General features: G+C 38.4%; 1 protein-coding gene across 3 annotated transcripts; it reads right to left on the bottom strand.

Moving 5' to 3' along the window:
- Window positions 1-3480: 3480 nt before the first annotated feature.
- On the bottom strand, window positions 3481-17797 carry ABHD10 (abhydrolase domain containing 10, depalmitoylase). Of its 3 annotated transcripts, none has more exons than XM_082839468.1 (5): window positions 17645-17797; window positions 15163-15346; window positions 9509-9620; window positions 8928-9101; window positions 3481-4296 (listed from the first exon to the last, which is right to left on the bottom strand). In XM_082839468.1, exons 1-5 carry the CDS (start codon window positions 17775-17777, stop codon window positions 3952-3954), a joined length of 948 nt encoding a protein of 315 aa, XP_082695594.1. In that variant the 5' UTR covers window positions 17778-17797; the 3' UTR covers window positions 3481-3951. The 3 variants fall into 3 exon arrangements, with proteins under 3 accessions (XP_082695594.1, XP_082695593.1, XP_082695592.1); XM_082839467.1 differs by having other exon boundaries at window positions 8964-9101; XM_082839466.1 differs by lacking the exon at window positions 3481-4296 and adding an exon at window positions 8111-8178 and having other exon boundaries at window positions 8964-9101.
- Between the last annotated feature and the right edge of the window lie 1105 nt (window positions 17798-18902).

Raw genomic sequence — 18902 nt, 5'->3', positions numbered from 1 at the left:
AAAAATAAATAAATAAATACATTTACATTAAAAAGACAAGTTGGAAAATCTTACTGGTTCTTTCCTTTAAAAAAAAAAGGTATATATAAATTCCACCGATCTTCTTTCTTCCTTCAGAAAATGAGTTCCTTAGTTGTTTGTTTTTTTAACAGTTTAAAATGTAATGAAAAGTCGACATATCCCCTTTGGGCACTGCCTTGGGAATGGTTATGTCGCAAGTAATGTTCTCTTTGCTCTGTATCTCTGTGCTTTATAAAATTCAGCCTTGCCCAAAGCTCCTTTCCTTCTCTCCTCCTCACAGACCTTTCTATTGGCTGCTCAGAGAACAGCCTACTGCGTAGATTTGTGTCTGGAAGTACCTGTAAGCTCAACAGATGCTGCAAAAGCAAATGTACTCTGTGGTCTCATTAGCCTTCCTCTCCACTGGCATTGACCTTATCCCCTTCCATTGCATGCACTGAGATTGTTTAGAGGGGTCATGTCGCTGCTTTTAAATCAGTGCAGGGGTTCCAGAGGATAGGCACTGAGGGCCTGCTGGCTGTTCAAGCATTTACCATGTCACTGAACACAAGGCATGGAGTGGTTTTAGAAAAAAAAAAAAAAAAAAAGAGCTTTGGGAGAAAAATAGAAAAGCACACTAAAGGAATTAACAATGTACTAGAATACACTAAATCCCACTGCTTCAAACTCATTTGGTATTTATGATGCTAACCTCTGCAAAGCTAGATTAAATTTTAAGACAGCTTTTCATGCCTTTAGATAGTCAAGTTTCCTCCCCCTCCCTTTTCCTAGCTATTGATGGGTACCATACAGCTAACATTCCAATTTGGGATCTTGAGGTTAGGAAGTTCCAATCCAGTTCAGTTTCAGAAGACCTACTCACTTCCTTGCCTCCACTTTCCTTCCTAAATCCCCAAGAATTGTGCCCTCCAATTTCTCACTGGACTGTGTTTTGTGCATATAACAAGTGAAATGGTAGTGACTCCCATGTGTCATTGTTCTAAACGTGTTGTGCTTAACCCTTACACTTTATTAAATAGGTTTATATTATGACATTTTACAGATGAGGAAACCTCAGGGAGGTTAAGCAAATGGCTCAGTCACAGGGCTAGTAAATGGTGAGCCAGGACTTAAACCCAAGCTCTGAAGTCTGTCTTTAACCACTATATGTACTGCCTCTACAGAAATACTATGTATCTCCAATCATATTTATCACATTTTATTATAATTATGTTTAACCCTAGAAAGCTCTAAAGGGCAGGGCCCTTTCCTCATCTTTCTAATCCTCATGCCTAGCAGTGTCTGGGCAGCTTAGGCCCCAGAAGAGGCACCCTGCCATCCTCTAATAACCCATTCTAGCATCAGGCAGTGTGACACACTGATGGTTCATGTATTTTTGGTTTGTAAATGATTTTTGTTTGGTATGAAAGATACCTCCTAGATTATATTGTATTGCCCTGTAGGGTATTAATCTGCTTTGTATCTGTGTCGGGGTCCCCAAGACCACCCCCAGGTTTGACAATTTTTTAGGAGGACTCACAGCTATGATTTATTACAGTGAAAAGATACAAAGCAAAATCAGGAAAGGAAAAAGGCACACAAAGTGAAGTCTGGGGAAACTAGGCATGAGCTTCTAAGAATCCTCTCCTAGTACAGTCACATAAGTTGAGCTTAATTCCCCCAGCAAGGCATTGTGACAGCACATGTGAAATGTCCACCAGGGAAGCTTGTCAGACACTCAGTGCCCAGTGTTTATTGGGAGCTGGCCACTTGGGTAGTCTCTGCTTGGCACCTACCAAAATTCCAGACTCATAGGAGAGCATTTGCCCAGTACAAACCACATTGTTTGTACAGACAATTTAGGCACAGTGAGCCACTCTGATCAGTTCTGGAATTGTTGCAGGAAGGCAGACCCCTTGCAGGGCCCGAGAGTGGGCTCTTGACTGACACTCGGAAATGAATTGTCCGAGGAGACACACGTGCTGAAAAAGCAAGAGACTTTACTGGAAAGGGGCACCTGGGTGGAGTGCAGGAGGGTAAGGGAACCCAGGAGGACTGCTCTGCCACGTGGCTCGCAGTCATAGGTTTTTGTTTTGTTTTTTTGCGGTAAGCGGGCCTCTCACTGTTGTGGCCTCTCCTGTTGCGGAGCACAGGCTCCGGACGCGCTGGCTCAGCGGCCATGGCTCACGGGCCTAGCCGCTCCGCGGCATGTGGGATCTTCCCGGACCGGGGCACGAACCCGTGTCCCCTGCATCGGCAGGCGGACTCTCAACCACTGCGTCACCAGGGAAGCCCCATAGGTTTTACTGTGATGGGATTAGTTTCCAGGTTGCCTCATTCTGACTCAGGGTCCTTCCTGGTGGCACACGCACCTCTCTGCCAAGATGGATTTCAGCGTGAGGGTTTCTGGGAGGTAGGCAGGACATATCACCTCCTCCCTCCTCCTTTCGGCCCATCCCGAATTTTCCTGGTTAGTTTTCGGTGGCAGCACCTTGTTCTTTATTGGGACCTCCTGTTGTGAGACAACTCAGGCAAGTGGTTATCATTGTGTCTGGCCGAGGCTGGCGGTTTTGATCAACAGTTCCCTAACAGAATGCTGGGACACTCCTAAAATCCAAGTTCCCAGATGCTAGCCAAGGGCGAACTTTGTAAGCAGGTCTCTCTGAGGAGAAGCAGTCATCTGCTATGTTAACTCTTTTCAGTACAGGAATTTTATCCCAACATTCTTCAAAACCTACAAATGTTTCTTCAATTGTCCTTTGAACCAGGTTTACCATTTGCTGGTTCTCTTATTAATGAGTTAAAGAAATTTTTGACACATGCAAGCTAAATAAAGTCCAGTCAAACTTAAAAGCTAAAAGATACCAATTCAATATCAAGGTTGATTACTGCACAAGCTTATTTTAGTTATTAAAAAAAGAACTTTGGGGCTTCCCTGGTGGCGCAGTGGTTGGGAGTCCGCCTGCTGATGCAGGGGACGTGGGTTCGTGCCCCGGTCCGGGAAGATCCCACATGCAGCGGAGCGGCTGGGCCCGTGAGCCATGGCCGCTGAGCCTGCGCGTCCGGAGCCTGTGCTCCGCAACGGGAGAGGCCACAACAGTGAGAGGCTCGCATACCGCAAAAAAAAAAAGAACTTTGTATTTCCCTTTCATATTTTCTTACTATCTCTACATTTTAGAAAGCCCTCTGATTTAGATGGCAATCACTTGGCTATTTGTACTTAAGACACATATTAATAAAACAGGAATGTTTCTGCAGGTAGGTGATAATATAGATTCATTTCTTCTTTGGAATATGAAATCTGAATATGAAAATATTACATCATTGCTTAAGATGAAATTCCCCCAGTTAACGATAAGACATATAGGCCAAAATTTAAAGTGATATATATCCTTTATATATCTGTAAAGTTTTGAGACCTTAAAAAAGAATAACCTTGATTTTAAGTTCAAATATAACATGCAGAATATAATATATAAAGTAATAGCTTTATTTTGAACTTTATTATGCTTCAGTCATTTCTCTAGTCATTTTAGATTTATTTCAATAAACATTTTCCTATATCTTGTAAACTGCATTTTAAAATCAGAAATAATTTTGCAAATCTCCATATACAATGATACCAAACAAAAAACAAAAAAATCAAGTTTTATTAGCAATTCTGGCACAGTTAACATAAGCTTTAGAAGGTAAACATCTCTTGAATAAAAAAATAGGAAATATTTTAATGAAAAAAATCAAGGATTGAAGGAAGGAGAACATTTTTCAAACAGCAGCTGGCACTTTCTTCACAATCTGAATCACTTGTGCAAATACACCATTAAATACTCACATGATATCTACAAAGTAGAGATAAGAGAAACAAACCTTCTAAATATCAGGGTCCTTCATCTGTTATCCAGCTTCCATCTTCTGGATCCATTACTTTACATTCCAACTAAAACTGTGATTCTAGTTAACTACAGTTGAAAGCTTATCAATTAAGTCATCAATAGTGTAAACCAGCAGTTGAATGTCTGCTTTTTCCTTCATTCGGTGATCACTATTCTTTCGGAGGATGACATCTACATCTGTGCTGACTACTCGGTCAGCAACCTGCATGGACGTATGCCATGGTACAATGTCATCCTTCATGCCGTGGAGCAATCTTATAGGGCAGTTCACAGGAATAGGACTATGTAACAAGCAGTAGTGCTCTGCTTCTTTAATGACACTGTACTGAACGCGATAAAATCCTTCTTCACTGTATTTTGATGGCATGGACCACACACCTTTCATCTCTATTTCCTTTTTTGCCTATTGGGAAAAATGAGGAAAACAAAAGTATTTATGCAATATTAACACATACAATAGTCTTAAACAATTCAAGAAAAGCAGTCTTTGAAGAAGGGGAAAACAGATAAAAATATAACGATGATAATTATCAGTAATTAATTACTATGTGCAAGGAGCTGTGACAAGTATTTTCCACACAGTATCTCATACGATCCTGATACTATCTGTTCTTATTTCATTTTTACAAAAGAGGATATTGAAGTTAGAGTAATACATATGTTTAAAGTTGAAAGGTAGTTAACTGCTGTAACTAGGATTCAAACAGATTTAACTAACTTTAACGTGTAACATCTTAAAAATCAGGTATTGCTTCATTCCAACTTGAAAGGGAAAATGAAGGGGAGAAAAGTACAATAATTTCTTGGAATCAGTACAGGTGGCATTCATATTACATAAAACCAAATCTTAGGAATAAAAATTGTTTACATTTAAAAATCATGAAACTAAAAGTGCATATACGAGAAGTTACTAAAATGGGGATGGGGTGGGAGAAGGAGAAGAATAAAGCATAGTGCTAAAAAAGAAAAATAAGACAGTGGTTATTCTGGGGCAACCATACACACCCAATTTTATCCTGAATATTAAAAAAAATGTAGTTTTTGCCTTTTAGAGTTCTATGGAATGAGAAAAAATTTGTTTGTTGTTGTGGATGACAAAGAAGTCTTCCAAATACTTCCTGAAAACTGAGCATGGTATCATTTCTACCCTTAAAATAAAACGCTGGGTATTCTTTGATTCTTGAAGAATTTCTATTTTTTACATTATAATTTGTCTTAAACAATTTTTCTAGTTAAAGTAACATATACTCATTATAGAAATGTGGAAAATATAAAAAGCATAAAAAGGGACTTCCCTGGTGGTGCAGTGGTTAAGAATCCGCCTGCCAATGCAGGGGACACGGGCTCAAGCCCTGGTCCAGGAAGATCTCACATGCCGCGGAGTAACTAATCCCGTGTGCCACAACTACTGAGCCTATGCTCTAGAGCCCATGAGCCACAACTACTGAGCCCTCGTGCCACAACTACTGAAGCCCACATGCCTAGAGCCTGTGCTCCGCAACAAGAGAAGCCACGGCAATGAGAAGCACACACGCCGCAAGAAGAGTAGCCCCCACTCGCCTTAACTAGAGAAAGCTCACACGAGACCCAACGCAGCCAAAAATAAATTAAATAAATAAAAAACAAAACAGGGCTTCCTTGGTGGTGCAGTGGTTAAGAATCTGCCTGCCAGTTCAGGAGACACCGGTTTGAGCCCTGGTCCGGGAAGATCCCACATGCTGCGGAGCAACTAAGCCCGTGCGCCCTAGAGCCCGTGCTCCGCAATGAGAAGCCACAACAATGAGAAGCCTACGCACTGCAGGGAAGAGCAGACCCCGTTCGCCGCAACTAGAGAAAGCCGGTACACAGCAATGAAGACCCAACGCAGCCAAAAATAAATAAATAAATAAATTTATTAAAAACAAAACCAAAAAACTCTACCTTTTTTTTTAAAAAAAAAAGCATGAAAATAAATAAATCACCATAATCCTATTTCGTGGATATAACAACCATTATTATTCTGGCTTATTTCCTTCCAGTATTCTTCTATATGTGTTTGGTTTTTATATATACAATATTTAAAACACTTAGCTATTACAATTCATATACAGTTTTCAGCGCTGGTTTATTTATTCAATATATATATTTCTGGGGTTTAAAAGATTCTATTAAAAGTTTTTAAAGGCTGCATAATTGTCCACTATAATGCATCTAAGATAATTAACTTGACCATTCCCACACTGCTGAATACTTCCATGAACATCTTTGAACATAAAGGTTTATATGCATATAATAAATTCTTTGGAAAGATTATCACAACTTGAACTAGTAAATCAAGATGTAAATAGCTTTAAGCCTCTTGCAACCATATAATATGAAGGGCATTTCTGTCTAGAAAAACAGATGGACATCTTATCAAAAATAAAGAAAAATATAAGGAAAGAAAAGCTACATACAATATATTTCAAAAATTTTGTATTTAAATTTTCAATGAAAACATTATGATTTTTCCACATTTAAAATTGTTGACTTATTACAAATACAAAGAGGCAAAAATGAATTTAAACAGTAAAATATGTATGATATAATCTGTGTACTTAGGAATTTTAATGTCTTTTATAAAACTCCAAAAAAGATTTGATTCAGTCAAAAAGCTGTATATCTGAAACCTAGACTTCTAAGTATCTATATCCAAATGATTTAAAATTAGTGGAAGCCTAAAAAAACTATAAAATATATGAACCTATATTAGTATCATGGGGTACTTTGCATTAAAGCAACACATGAATCAAATATTTAAAGTAAAAATGATATTCAGTTACCTTCAAGCTACTCATGACTGTTCCTGAAATGGTAATTTCAGTAATAAGAACTTAGTCTCATTGATTATTAGATGAAGTGGGAAGTATGTTAATTACTGAGACATAATTAATAATAGTTGTATTTTAAGCATCATTGCCCACCCCAACTAGCTCTGTTATCTGCTATTGAGTTGAATGAATATTGTCCATTTGAAGAACAAACTTAACAAAATCTTATATGTCCCAAAGCCTCAGAAAGTACAGAAATAGCAAAAACAGTATTAATCAGAGAAAATGTACAATATACATAATTTCTACACCAAGAAGAAACTAACAAGGCAATGTGGCTGTGAAGCTTAGACTCCAACAGCTGTGCAACCTGCCTGACGCCCTCTACTGTCCAAAGAAGCAGACAATGATTAGAGTTAGTTAAGAGGTAAGTCAAGTTCCTACATAATGAGTAATGCTGGGTCTTAACATTCTCAGGGCTAAAGAAGACAGTAAAAACCTCCACCTCCATTCCCTTGACACTGCTAGTACTGGCTGTCTATGTGGAGAAGAAGAGATAGTGGTCCTAGTATCTCTGCTCTTTCTTTACACATGCTTTTAAGTTAATAAGGGTCAACATGTTTCTGTTTAAGAATTTTTGCTGGTCTGATTTAGGATTAGCAAAGATATACCCTGATTTGCAGGCTATAGATCTTCTCAGTCACTTACAGGGTATCTACCATATCTTCCCTCTGAGTGACGGATACACACACATAAAAATAAATGTACGCAGATCTTGTCATTTACCAATAACCTCCCAAAATTGTTTAATCAATTCTTTTCCAGTAGGCCATCTTCTTGAAATAATTTCCTATCATGAGAAGCACTGCATGATTGAGTTAGAGAACAGAGTAAGGGGTCTAAGGTTTACATGCAGAAGGATACAATGGTAGGAAAAATTAGCAGCATGAGGACATGGAGCAACCATGTATAAGAAACAATCAGGAAAGTGAAAACAATTCAGAAATAGGAGGTAAGTGCAAAGAAGATCAGCTTTGTAATTTTAGCTCTGATAGGAAATCATATAAAGAACCTGACTATGCAGACAATGCCATTCTTAAGGAAATGGAAAGAACAATGTGAACTAAGAATAAACTTAGAACAGAGAGTACATGGCACTGAATTCAATGCCGAACTTGAGGCAAATTCAATGACATTCTACCATTCAACACCACACAGGCTTTTTTTCTTCTTTTGCTTTTCCTCCCCCTCCTGCTCCCCCACTCTGTAGAGCAGTGGTTCTCACACTTCCCCTGCGGGCTTGGTTAAAACAGATTACTGGGCCCCACTCCCAGTTTCTGATTCAGCTGGTCTTGGTGAAGCTCAAGAATATCCATTTCTACAAGTTCTCAGGTGATGCTGTTGCTGCTGGCCTCGGGCCTGCACTTTCTGAACCACTGCTCCGGACTGTTTTTCTTTCTGCTAGGGTCTTAGTCCCACAAGTGAAATTTAGAGCCCTAGGAAACATATGCCCAAGGAGAACTTAATTGATTGCAAAACAAAAAAACAACATACACAAAAATAAACAGCTATTACCCACCATTTTTTTTTATCCTTGCAGACAACTGAAGTGCCTAAACATATGTCCAATAACAAAGTATAATAAACTAATTCCCTTCCCAATTATTCCAGAAACCTTATTTCTATCATGAGTTACTGAAGAACATGCTAATGGTGAAAAGCACCTTCTTTTTTTAAAGGTGAGAATTAGGAGTAGAAAAAGAATGCTAACTTAGTATCTAGGCCAGGAATGGCAAGTCTCATCTCCTGTGTATGACTGACAGTGTGTGCTCAGAGAACTCTTCTGAGAGAGGATCTGAGGTTTTCAGGCTAAAAAAAAAAAATAGTTTCATAATTGATTAGCCATCTTAACATGGTCATAGAATAGGTACTATTTCCCAGAAGCCACAAAATAAGACTAAGAGGTCCAAAAAGAGATCACGATGTATGATTCAAATAAACAAATGTGGTTAATAAAATGTTGCTAAAACAAGAAATTTAAAGTGTGATTTCATTCATGTGGCTCAAATATTTGGCAAAATGATTTGAAGTGACTGTGAAAAAAAGAAAACCTTAAACAGGAGACCAAATAGTTAAAGGCAAAGAAATGGTATACAAAAAGGCAGTTAAGACAAAAGATGGGCCAGTGTAACAAGTCAAAGGACAGATGACACATGAACAAAATTCAAAGAGGGAGCAAAAGAACGACAGGAGGGATACACGGAGGTTGCCTGGGACTTACCTCAACAGGAAGCTGATTAAACTGTGTCACTAGGCTATCCACAGCTGTCGCTACACCAATAAGAGCAACAACCTTTTGTGGCCGTGCGACTGCAGCATGAAGCATAAGCCATCCACCGAGGCTAGATCCAACTAGTATCTAAAAATAAAAACATGTAGTTTTAAAGAGGAATTTCTTTTTCTTTTCTGTAAGGCAGTGAATAATTTCATAGAATGTATATACTTTCTTTCTCTATATTCATTGGCTCCCAGACTTTTAATATTTGGCACAAAGTAAAATTAAGATTATGATTACATTTTGTTAAAGTATTAGGTTTATAATAGAGAATAAACTAGACAAATAAAATTTGTAAAATGAAAAGTAAAATGCTACCTTCGTTTTATGAGAAAGTGAAAATAATAGAACTGATTGATTTGATATTGAAATATAAAAATGGATTGTTAAGACATTTAAAATATTAAATAAATTTTCACATCTAAAGAAACAGCTCAAATGTCATGAGGTTGCAGTCAACAATTATCATCATATTTAACAAAAGTAGTCACCTGTGGTCCTTCAGCTAAGTCATCAATTATAGAAAGAACATCTTTTCTCCATTTTCCCACTGTGCATTCTTCTAAGGTACCATCTGAATTTCCAACTCCTGAGTAGTCAAACCTGGAAAAAGAAAACGTATCTATATTTAGATATCTATGTATTTGCTTCTCTAATTTTTAAGGAAGACAGCACATTAATCATTATTACAATGTCTAAAATATACTAAAGTAAAACTGGGAAGTCAGTATGTATTTCAGCAAATCCTACTGTCTTAACCTTCAAAGATCTCCCATAGCCACTTACTTTCGCACCTCCTCCACTGCTGCCAGCCTGGTCCAAATCACTATCCTCTCTTGACTGAACTAATGCAACAGTCTCCTAGTAGACCTCCATTTTCATTTTTCACCCTCAAAGTCTATTCCCCACACAGTAGTCAGTGATCCTTTTAAAACAAAAATCATGTCTTGCACAAACCCTCCAAAGGCTTTGTATAATCTTCAAGTAAAATCCAAAGTCCTTACCATCCTCTAGCCCCTAACTACCTCTCTGAGCTCATTGCTTACTGTTCTCTCTCCCTCCCAGTTGTATCCTTACTTTCCTTTTTGAAGTTAATGGAATATAGCACCCACATTCCTGCCTCAGGAGTTTTACAACAGCTTCTCCTTCCCCGTGGACTACTCTACTCCAGATATCCACTCAGATTGCTCCCTCACTTCATTTAGGCCTTTGGCTCAAATGTTACATCTCCGTAAGTCTTCTCTGACCATTCAACCTAAAGTTGTGCTTCTTTCATCATTCTCTAGTTCCTTACCCTGCTTTATTCTCTTTATAGCAAATATTGCTACCTGACAATATACATATTTGATTATTGGTTTGTGGTCTAACTCCCACACTAGAATGGAAGCTCCATATGGGCAGATTGTTTTGTTCACACTGCTTTCCCAGTGCCTAGATCAGTCCCTTGCACATGGTAAGTGCTAAGTGTTATGTTTACTCAGTTAGTAGAAGGAAAAGAGAAGTCCAGAATCAAATTCATCATCACTAGCTCCTCCTCTTGGTTTTCTTTCCTTCCAACTTCCTAGTTCCCCAGGCTCAGAGTCTGTTTGACCTGTGAACTTTACCTCTCCTTCAAGGTCTCAATTCAATAAATCATGAAGTATCATACCACTCCGGCAGACTGCCCTAAACCCTAGTCATACTGAACTACTCCCAATTCCTGGATAAGCCCTTTCCTAACTGAGACTTTGCATGCTGTTCCACTGCCTAAAAAGCCTTCCTTCCCCATTCAAACTCCTAGTCATCCTTTAAGTCATGTCACCTCCTTTGAGGAACTTTCTTTGACAGAATGTGTCGTTTAGTAGTAGTAGGTCACTTTCTTTGTACCCAATTAACACTTTTTTTTTTTTTTTTTTAATGTGGTACGTGGGCCTCTCACTGCTGTGGCCTCTCCCGTTGTGGAGCACAGGCTCCGGATGCGCAGGCTCAGCGGCCATGGCTCACGGGCCCAGCCGCTCCACGGCATGTGGGATCCTCCCGGACCGGGGCATGAACCCATGTCCCCTGCATCGGCAGGCGGACTCTCAACCACTGCGCCACCAGGGAAGCCCTCAATTAACACTTTTCATATTGCGTGTTGTAATCAAGTTTTAAATATATGTCTCTGACTAGAATGTCAGTTCTTCAAGGGCAGACGGTTTTATTTCAAGTTTGTTTTTCCGCAGGGTATAGAACACTGACTGCCCTGTACTATCCTCACTCCCTCATTTTTTCTCACATGCACCCCTTTCTCCTCAGTTTGGTAAGACTGGTGTCTTGGTGCAGGTCTTTCTCATCTTAAACCTACCCTATCACAGCAGCCTCCTCATTGTGTCGTTCTTTCTCCAAATGGACCTACTTTATACTGTCAGGTTTTGTCTGACACATTGTATTGATATGACATTAATTTCAATGGCTTCCTGTGATATATAACATAAAAATTTAGTGCTTTAGCCTGTTTTTAAAGAACGTATTTTAGTCATCTCAGATTGACCTTTTATTTCTTCTGATGAAACTACTGCTTTAGTCAAACTGATCAACTTGCTGTTCCTAAAAAAGACTACGTTTTCTGTCTCTGTTTTACGCTTCACCCATTTCCTTCAAGTGGAATATCTTCTCCCATCACCTTCATTACTAATATGCCCTCTCAGAGCTTAGTCCAAATGAAATTTTGCTGGAAAGACTTCCCAGACAAGCTGAAAAAAAAAAAAAAAAACCTCTACCTAATGAAACTTGGATAGAATTCACTTTTATTAGTCACAATCATTTTATTATATCCTGCTCTACAAGACAGCTTATGTATTTGTGTCTCATCATTCCTATGAGACTGTAAAGATCCTAGAGGGGAAATACCACCATCTTATTTTTGTTTCTGCATTCTCCATAGTGGCTAGCATGTGAACCTCACACACTGAGTACTATAATACATATTAAATGAATAGAAGTAGAACGTAAAAGTATAAAGAACTATTTTATTTAAATTTTTCAGATTCTTAAAATCTGGTGAAAACTATTAAATCCTAATGTTTTTCGTGTACTTGAAGAATATATATGTGATATATAGTGTATACTCATTTTCTTAGAGATAAGGGATTAAAAAGTGATGGAGGGACTTCCCTGGTGGTGCAGTGATTGGGAGTCCACCTGCCAATGCAGGGTACACGGGTTCAATCCCTGATCCGGGAAGATCCCACATGGCACAGAGCAACTAAGCCCGCGTGCCACAACTGCTGAGCCTGCACTCTAGAGCCCACGAGCCACAACTACTGAGCCCGCATGCCACAACTACTGAAGCCTGTGCACCTAAAGCCCATGCTCCACAAGAGAAAACACCACAGTGAGAAGCCTGCCAATTGCAACAAGGAGTGGCCCCCGCTCGCCGCAACTAGAGAGCCTGTGTGCAGCAACAAGGACCCAATGCAGCCACAAATAAATAAATAAAATAAAATTTAAAAATAAGTAAATAAAAGTGATGGAGAAAGAAATTAAAATTAGGTATGAAGTGAAGTGGTTTTGGATCCTAGGGAAATAGCGTAACAAGGCAGCTATTGAAGTCTAAATCACGGTTATTATTTCTCCTCAATCCAGGGGATATAGAAGACAGATCAGGGAGAAGAGGGGAGAAAGACACCAACTAATTCTCCTCTAGCCCCCTCCGTGGGCAATCACACATCTCTACTTGCTGTATTTTGTTTACAGTTGCCTTCCAACTACATGGTGAAAATGCAAAACAGATGTAGAGGGCCTTCAAAAAGGAAAATATAAACATTCAGTGATACTAACAGGTGACAATATAGTTCATTCTTGCTGAACCCTAACCAAGTGACAAAGATAATTAAAAAACATTCAGCAGTTTAAAACTTTTAAACACAGTAATGCAATTCTGTCTTAGCAGCCCCAATACTCTGGAACATATTCCCAAATGTAAAATTTTAAATTTTATTAGAAATAATTATGAGAGAAGACCAGCCCTAAAACCATGTGTTCCTGAGCTCCGACTCAATCTTATCTTAGGCATGGTGGCAGGATATTAAAAAACCATTTACACAGAACCGTATGTACTATTCCTTGTGTAATATACAGAACTAACCATTTCCTCATTCAAGATCTAAGTTTCACAGACAAAATCACAACAAAAGTAAACTGAGAAACTGGGAGTATAAATAGAAGATAAAATCTCTTATAACAAGTTAAAATGCAATCAGTAGCTAATAGTGATTAGATTGCAATGAAGTTTGATGAAAGCAAATAAAAAGGAACCTGATCAAATTAAAAATTGTAACGAAGGGCTATACTTTATAAAGTTTTATAAAGATACACTTAGGCTACATTTTAATACAGTATCACATAATTGTCTGTATACATTATAATTTCATCCTCATTACTTAATATACCTTTAAAAAGAAAATTTATTTCATATGCATCCAAAATGCAGAAAACCCCCTTATATGTCCTGTAGGGAGCTAGGAACTGGATATAGCTCTCATAGTCTCAATTTAAATTCGAGAACTGATAAAATGGGGATTTCTTGAGTCAAATTCTTTTGGGGACAAAGCAGGAGAATGGTGGCAAGTTTTCTGATATCATCATGTTTTGCTCAGGGTAGTCCTCCCCTTCCTGGATAGCTCTTCCTTCTTACCCAAATCCTAACTATTTTTCAGTGTTCCTTTATAAAGTTTTTTCTATCTACTTCGACTCCTAGTTTTCTCTCACCTTATACAATTTAGTATCCGGCTCTTTGACATAATCACATTTTGATGAATATTTCTGTCTAATTTCCCATATGTATTTTATCTTGCATTTCCCCACCCTGATTAAAAGATCCTTACAGGCAACGACCATGTTTTATAATTCTTTGTATATTTCACAGCACCAGTATAGTGCTAGAAAGTCTACCTGTAAAAAATACTCCAGCGTTCTGATCATGAAAATGAAATAATTCAGTTAATTTGATAACAGGAATAAGACAAAATTCATACAATTGACATAATTTTTGCTAATATATTGAATAGATAAAAGTCTTATTTTTAATTCTAAAAGTTTAAAAATTTTTTATTTCTAATTATTTTTTATTTTATTTCTAAAAGCTGTATTTTCTAGACCTATTGAGTGAATGTTAGTGAAACTCTTCTAAAAACTAGATAAATAGATTTTTAGGTTGCTAGTGCTAGAAAAGAATTCAGAAATTATCTTTCGTCCAATCTCCTCCTTTTTATGATGAAGAAAATAGGTCCAGCATTTATTAACTGACTCATCTCATCAGTTATTGCTAGCATTAATTCTAGAGCCCATGTTTCCTGAATTCCAGGCCAGTGTTCTTTTTACTAAACCATACTATCTCTTCTGGCAAATCAGGCGCTAAATAAATGATTGTTATAAGTAAACAAATCTAATAACAATGTAAACACATGATTTTAGTAAAATAATTATCAGTATGAAATATTAGGAACTGTGAAATCAAGTAGTAAACAACACATCTCCTTATTTATGCTTATACATATTCAGGCTACAGAAGTGAAAGAAAAGAAACTCAGTGGAAATGCGAATTATACAATATTAATTTTACAATATTTTAAACACATATATTATTTTAAACTACATATTTTAAAAGGAAATAAACAGTGGTCAAATAAATGTCCTTAAGTCCCCAAAGGAAAACCACAATATAATTACGAGATTACAAAAAAGCCAATTAGTATACTGGTTTGTTGTCATGTTAGAATATTGTTTCTAAAGAGCTAAGTTACCACTAGTTTTTTTCTGCCACCATTGCTGGTGTGGCACAAAGACCTTTATTTATTTATTTTTGTTTTTTGTTTTGTTTTGGCAGCGTGGCTTGTGGGATCTTAGTTCCCAGACCACGGATTGAACCTGGACCCTCAGCAGTAAGAGCTTGGAGTCCTAACCACTGGACTGACAAGGAATTTCCCACAAAGACCTATAAAAAAGGCCTTTTAAAGGCTGTACTTTACAAGAACCCTAAATAACAAGATGAAAGTTTACAGACCATTAAAATAAATTAATCCATAAAAATGCTGACATTTGTTCCAGTTGGTTAGAGCAGAAGTAATTCTCTACTGCCATAGTAAATGGTAGTAATATTTTCTCTAAAATGTGTTGTTCCTACCTTATATAGGCGTGACCTAGAGATTTGCAAAACTCCTCAATCGCCAATGCTTTTGTACCATTCATATTAGACATATAGCCAGGGATGAAGATAATTCCTGGACTTTTGCCTTTTAGCCTCTTATAAGCCAGGTTTGGAAGGTCTGGTCGAGTAAGGAAAGAGATTGATGTCTTTTGTCTGCAAGCTAAACAAAATACACAAAACATAGTTTGCAAACAGTTTTTCGAAAACCATACATATTTTTAATCTTAACTTTCTTAACTCATCAAATTGATGTCAAATACTATTTCCATTTAATAGAAAAAAATACAGATGTGAAGTATTAACGTCACAAGTCTGTGCATGGTATCTTTTAAAATCATGTCACAATCAGTGTCTTCTCTGAGCAAGGTCCAATCAGGATTCTTCCAAAATACACAATGAGAAGGAAATTTGAAGGCAACAAAAGACACAGAGACTTGCCAAAAATGTTTTTCTGTTGCTGCTATATCATCTGTCCCAAATAGTATCAATCAACATTCAGATTTACCTACACTAGTTTTAGCCCTTTCTTGTGAGATTTGTCTTCTTTAAAATTTTTTTTAATGTTTAAGGGATTTCACATCCTCTACTTTTTAGTGGGGAGGGGGAGAAACAAGTTTGGTCTGCCCTTGGGAAGTTGTTTCAAAGGTAGAGGTGCTGTGCCCCTTTTATTACTGATTCCCTCTCCACCCATAAAATCATGGGCCATGGTAACAGCCAATCGTGATTCCGTATCTGCTGAGGCAGGTTCAATGAGCAGTTTCCTTACAAGTAACCTTGAATAAGTGCATGATAATACCATTTTTGGAAAAAGATTTCTCATAGGACTCCCAATCACTGTGTTTTATTTGTTGGCCTGGTTTTCTGTGAATGGTACACACAAATCTTAGTTCAAGTACAAAGGCACAATGGGTAAACCTTACAAGATTGTTCCATTTCATTATTTTTAAAGTTCCTTCCCTACTGTAAAATCAATACTTGCTCTTAAAAAATGTAAAGACATTTAAAAAAAAAAAGTCATTTATAATCCCACTTTCTTCTTCCAAAGAAACTAGGCTTGTGTACTCCCTTAACAGTCTTTTTCTGGACCAACGGAATCTCTTTTTTATTACATGAAACCTTTCTCTACTTTATTGTGGCTAATTAAAACTTCTCACTCTCTTCCATGTAAGCTAATAAAGTTTTCCTCATTTTGGATCTGAGAAGTTGATTTTTTTAAAAACTGAATTGAAGCCCTTAAAGCTATCCCTTTTATATGTAATCCTGTTTCAGAGTTTCAATGTATAGTGAAATATGCCAAATTTAAAACTTTTAGTGAAAAACAAGGCTAGTAGGAGCCAGTTATGTTGGTTGACAGATTGCAGCAGCAAAAATTTCATTTCCCATTTCCTTAGCACTCCAAACTTCCTTCATATCCTCTCTTCCATATTACTTTCCAACAGGAAATTCTCCATGAGATAATTACAATTTGTTTAATCTTGGTGAGTTATAACATTATATCCGTGAAAGATCTTCGTACTGTAAGAATTAGCTCAAAGCCTGGGGCATAAGTGTTCAATGAATGTTTACTAAACAGTAAAAGAGTATCATATTCTAGTTAATGTAATGACATACTATACTTTGCTAGAAAAACAGATATATAACAGCCTTTTGGTTGTGTACAATTAAATGTAAGTTAAACTGATAATATGCTTAAAATTTTTAACTCAAAGGGTATTTGCCATGACAATTCCCATTCCAAGCACGATGCATCTGACAGCTGTCTGGCAAGGGTGTGAACACAACAAAACAAAAAAATAAAAAGACATAATTCAGAAAGACAGACTACATATATGGGAGTTGGGAGTGGAGGTAGGGTGGGACGGAGAAGAATCAAGCACAAGGAACGGAAATATTCAGGGGCTCTATTTTTTCGTCCAAATTCTAGTTTCCTTTGTAGAGTAATGACTACGGTTTTTACTGGGCTTCGATCATGGAAAAAAAAAAAGAACAAAAAACTAGAAATTAGGCTTGATAACGGCGTTTATACTTTTCCGAAGAAAATGTTCATACTTTAAAATCGCTCAAGTCAAGGGAGGGCAGGTCTAAGCATCTTAACAGTCACGATCTGTAAACCCTTTAGAACTAGCAAAGAAGAGCAAAAGCAACTAATAATCAAACGCATTAAATGCACATCTGAATGTTTCCTAATGTTGGCGCTTAACAAAGGGGAGGCGGGCAGAGGATCCTTAGACTGCAGAGCGTAACACCACCAACGGCCCGGGCTGTCCAGAATACCCCAGGGCCCGGCAGAGCTCTCCTCACAGCCTTCACCAGAATTGTCAAAAGCGCCTAGAACTGGGGTACTGAGAACCGGGGAAGGGCATTTCTGAACGGGGCGCCAAAAACGCATGGCACAGGAACTGCCGGAATCCGGGATGTTCGAAAGTACGAGTCCTACTCCAGCCTTTCGGACACTGACCTGGGAGCCACCGTGGCGCCCGCTCGGCCTTCGGTGCAAGTAACGTGCTGAGCCCACGGTGGAAGCCGAAGGAGACGGCCATCCAGCCCCACCTGCGACAAGGTACCCAAGAGGGCAGACCCACCCTCGCCATCTTCCCGACGGCCCCTGCGCCCCGCGCCGACCTACAGAGACGCACAGCGCCCAGAAACTGAGCTTGCGCATGCGCCGCCCTCTGGAAGACGCAACTTGGTAAACAGCGCCTGTCCGAGTTTCGACCCCCGGAGAGTGCACATGCGCAGAGCGTCGTCGCTCTTCCCAGCCTTTTGCTGTTGGGCTGTTCTGTCGGGGAGGTGCGGTCTGTGAGTTTGGGATGTTTTGAGCGCCCTCTGTAGGCTGCTTTCTCGGTGGGTAGATACCCCAGGACTAGAAGCGAGGAGAGGAACCCCACCCATCGTTCCTAGATAGGAAACCATCTCATCATCCCGATGACAGTAGGGAGCGGAAACATAAAGTGCTAGGCTTGCTGCGTTACAAGTAGTTCTCACCCCCTGACAGTTTTGACCTGTACCGGAAATGGTTTGAAGATCTGACCTTAATCCTGCTTGCATAAACGCCTGGAGTGGAATCGAACATTCGCCGCTCCTTCGCCCTTTTAAAGTTTGTTTTAGCTCTTTGTATGCCTGACTGTTGAAATACTCTGACCCCTGTCTCATACTATACGCAAAAATAAATTCCAGTAGATAAACGGTCTCAACAGAAGAATAAAACCGGAATAGTTCTGTTCACCCTGCTCCTAGAAATGATAAGAAAAAATATATAATTCCAATAAAATTGGCCAACAGCTGTGATAGGCAGTTCATATATGTAAACATGATGATCAACCTCACTAACTGAAAAATTGGAATTAAAAAAATAACCCATGCCATTTTTCCTACCCATCAAATTGGCAAAAGTTAAAAAGAACAACTATTGTTCTTTTTAACCTTTTTCCGGCAAGGAAGCTGGGCAATGGGCACTCATGTATGGTTGGTGGGAGGGTATACTGACAAACTTTTTGTCAAGTAACCTGACCACCTATGGCAATTTAAACTATGCATCATTTTCAATGCCCTTTGACCCAATGGCCCCAATTTGTGACTATCCTATAGAAAATACTAGTTTATAAGGATGCATATTATCTACTAGAGCACCATTTTTAGAGGCAAACAGAAGAAAAAAATGGAATGGCCAATTTAAAAAAATGGTTGAATAAACTGTGGTACAAGGCTTTCTGGAT

Source organism: Leucopleurus acutus (assembly GCF_964270905.1).
Source record: "Leucopleurus acutus genome assembly, chromosome: 5".
Classification (NCBI taxonomy): Eukaryota; Metazoa; Chordata; class Mammalia; order Artiodactyla; family Delphinidae; genus Leucopleurus; species Leucopleurus acutus.
Note: the sequence above shows the minus strand (reverse complement) of the source record. Positions and strands in the feature narration are given on the sequence as shown.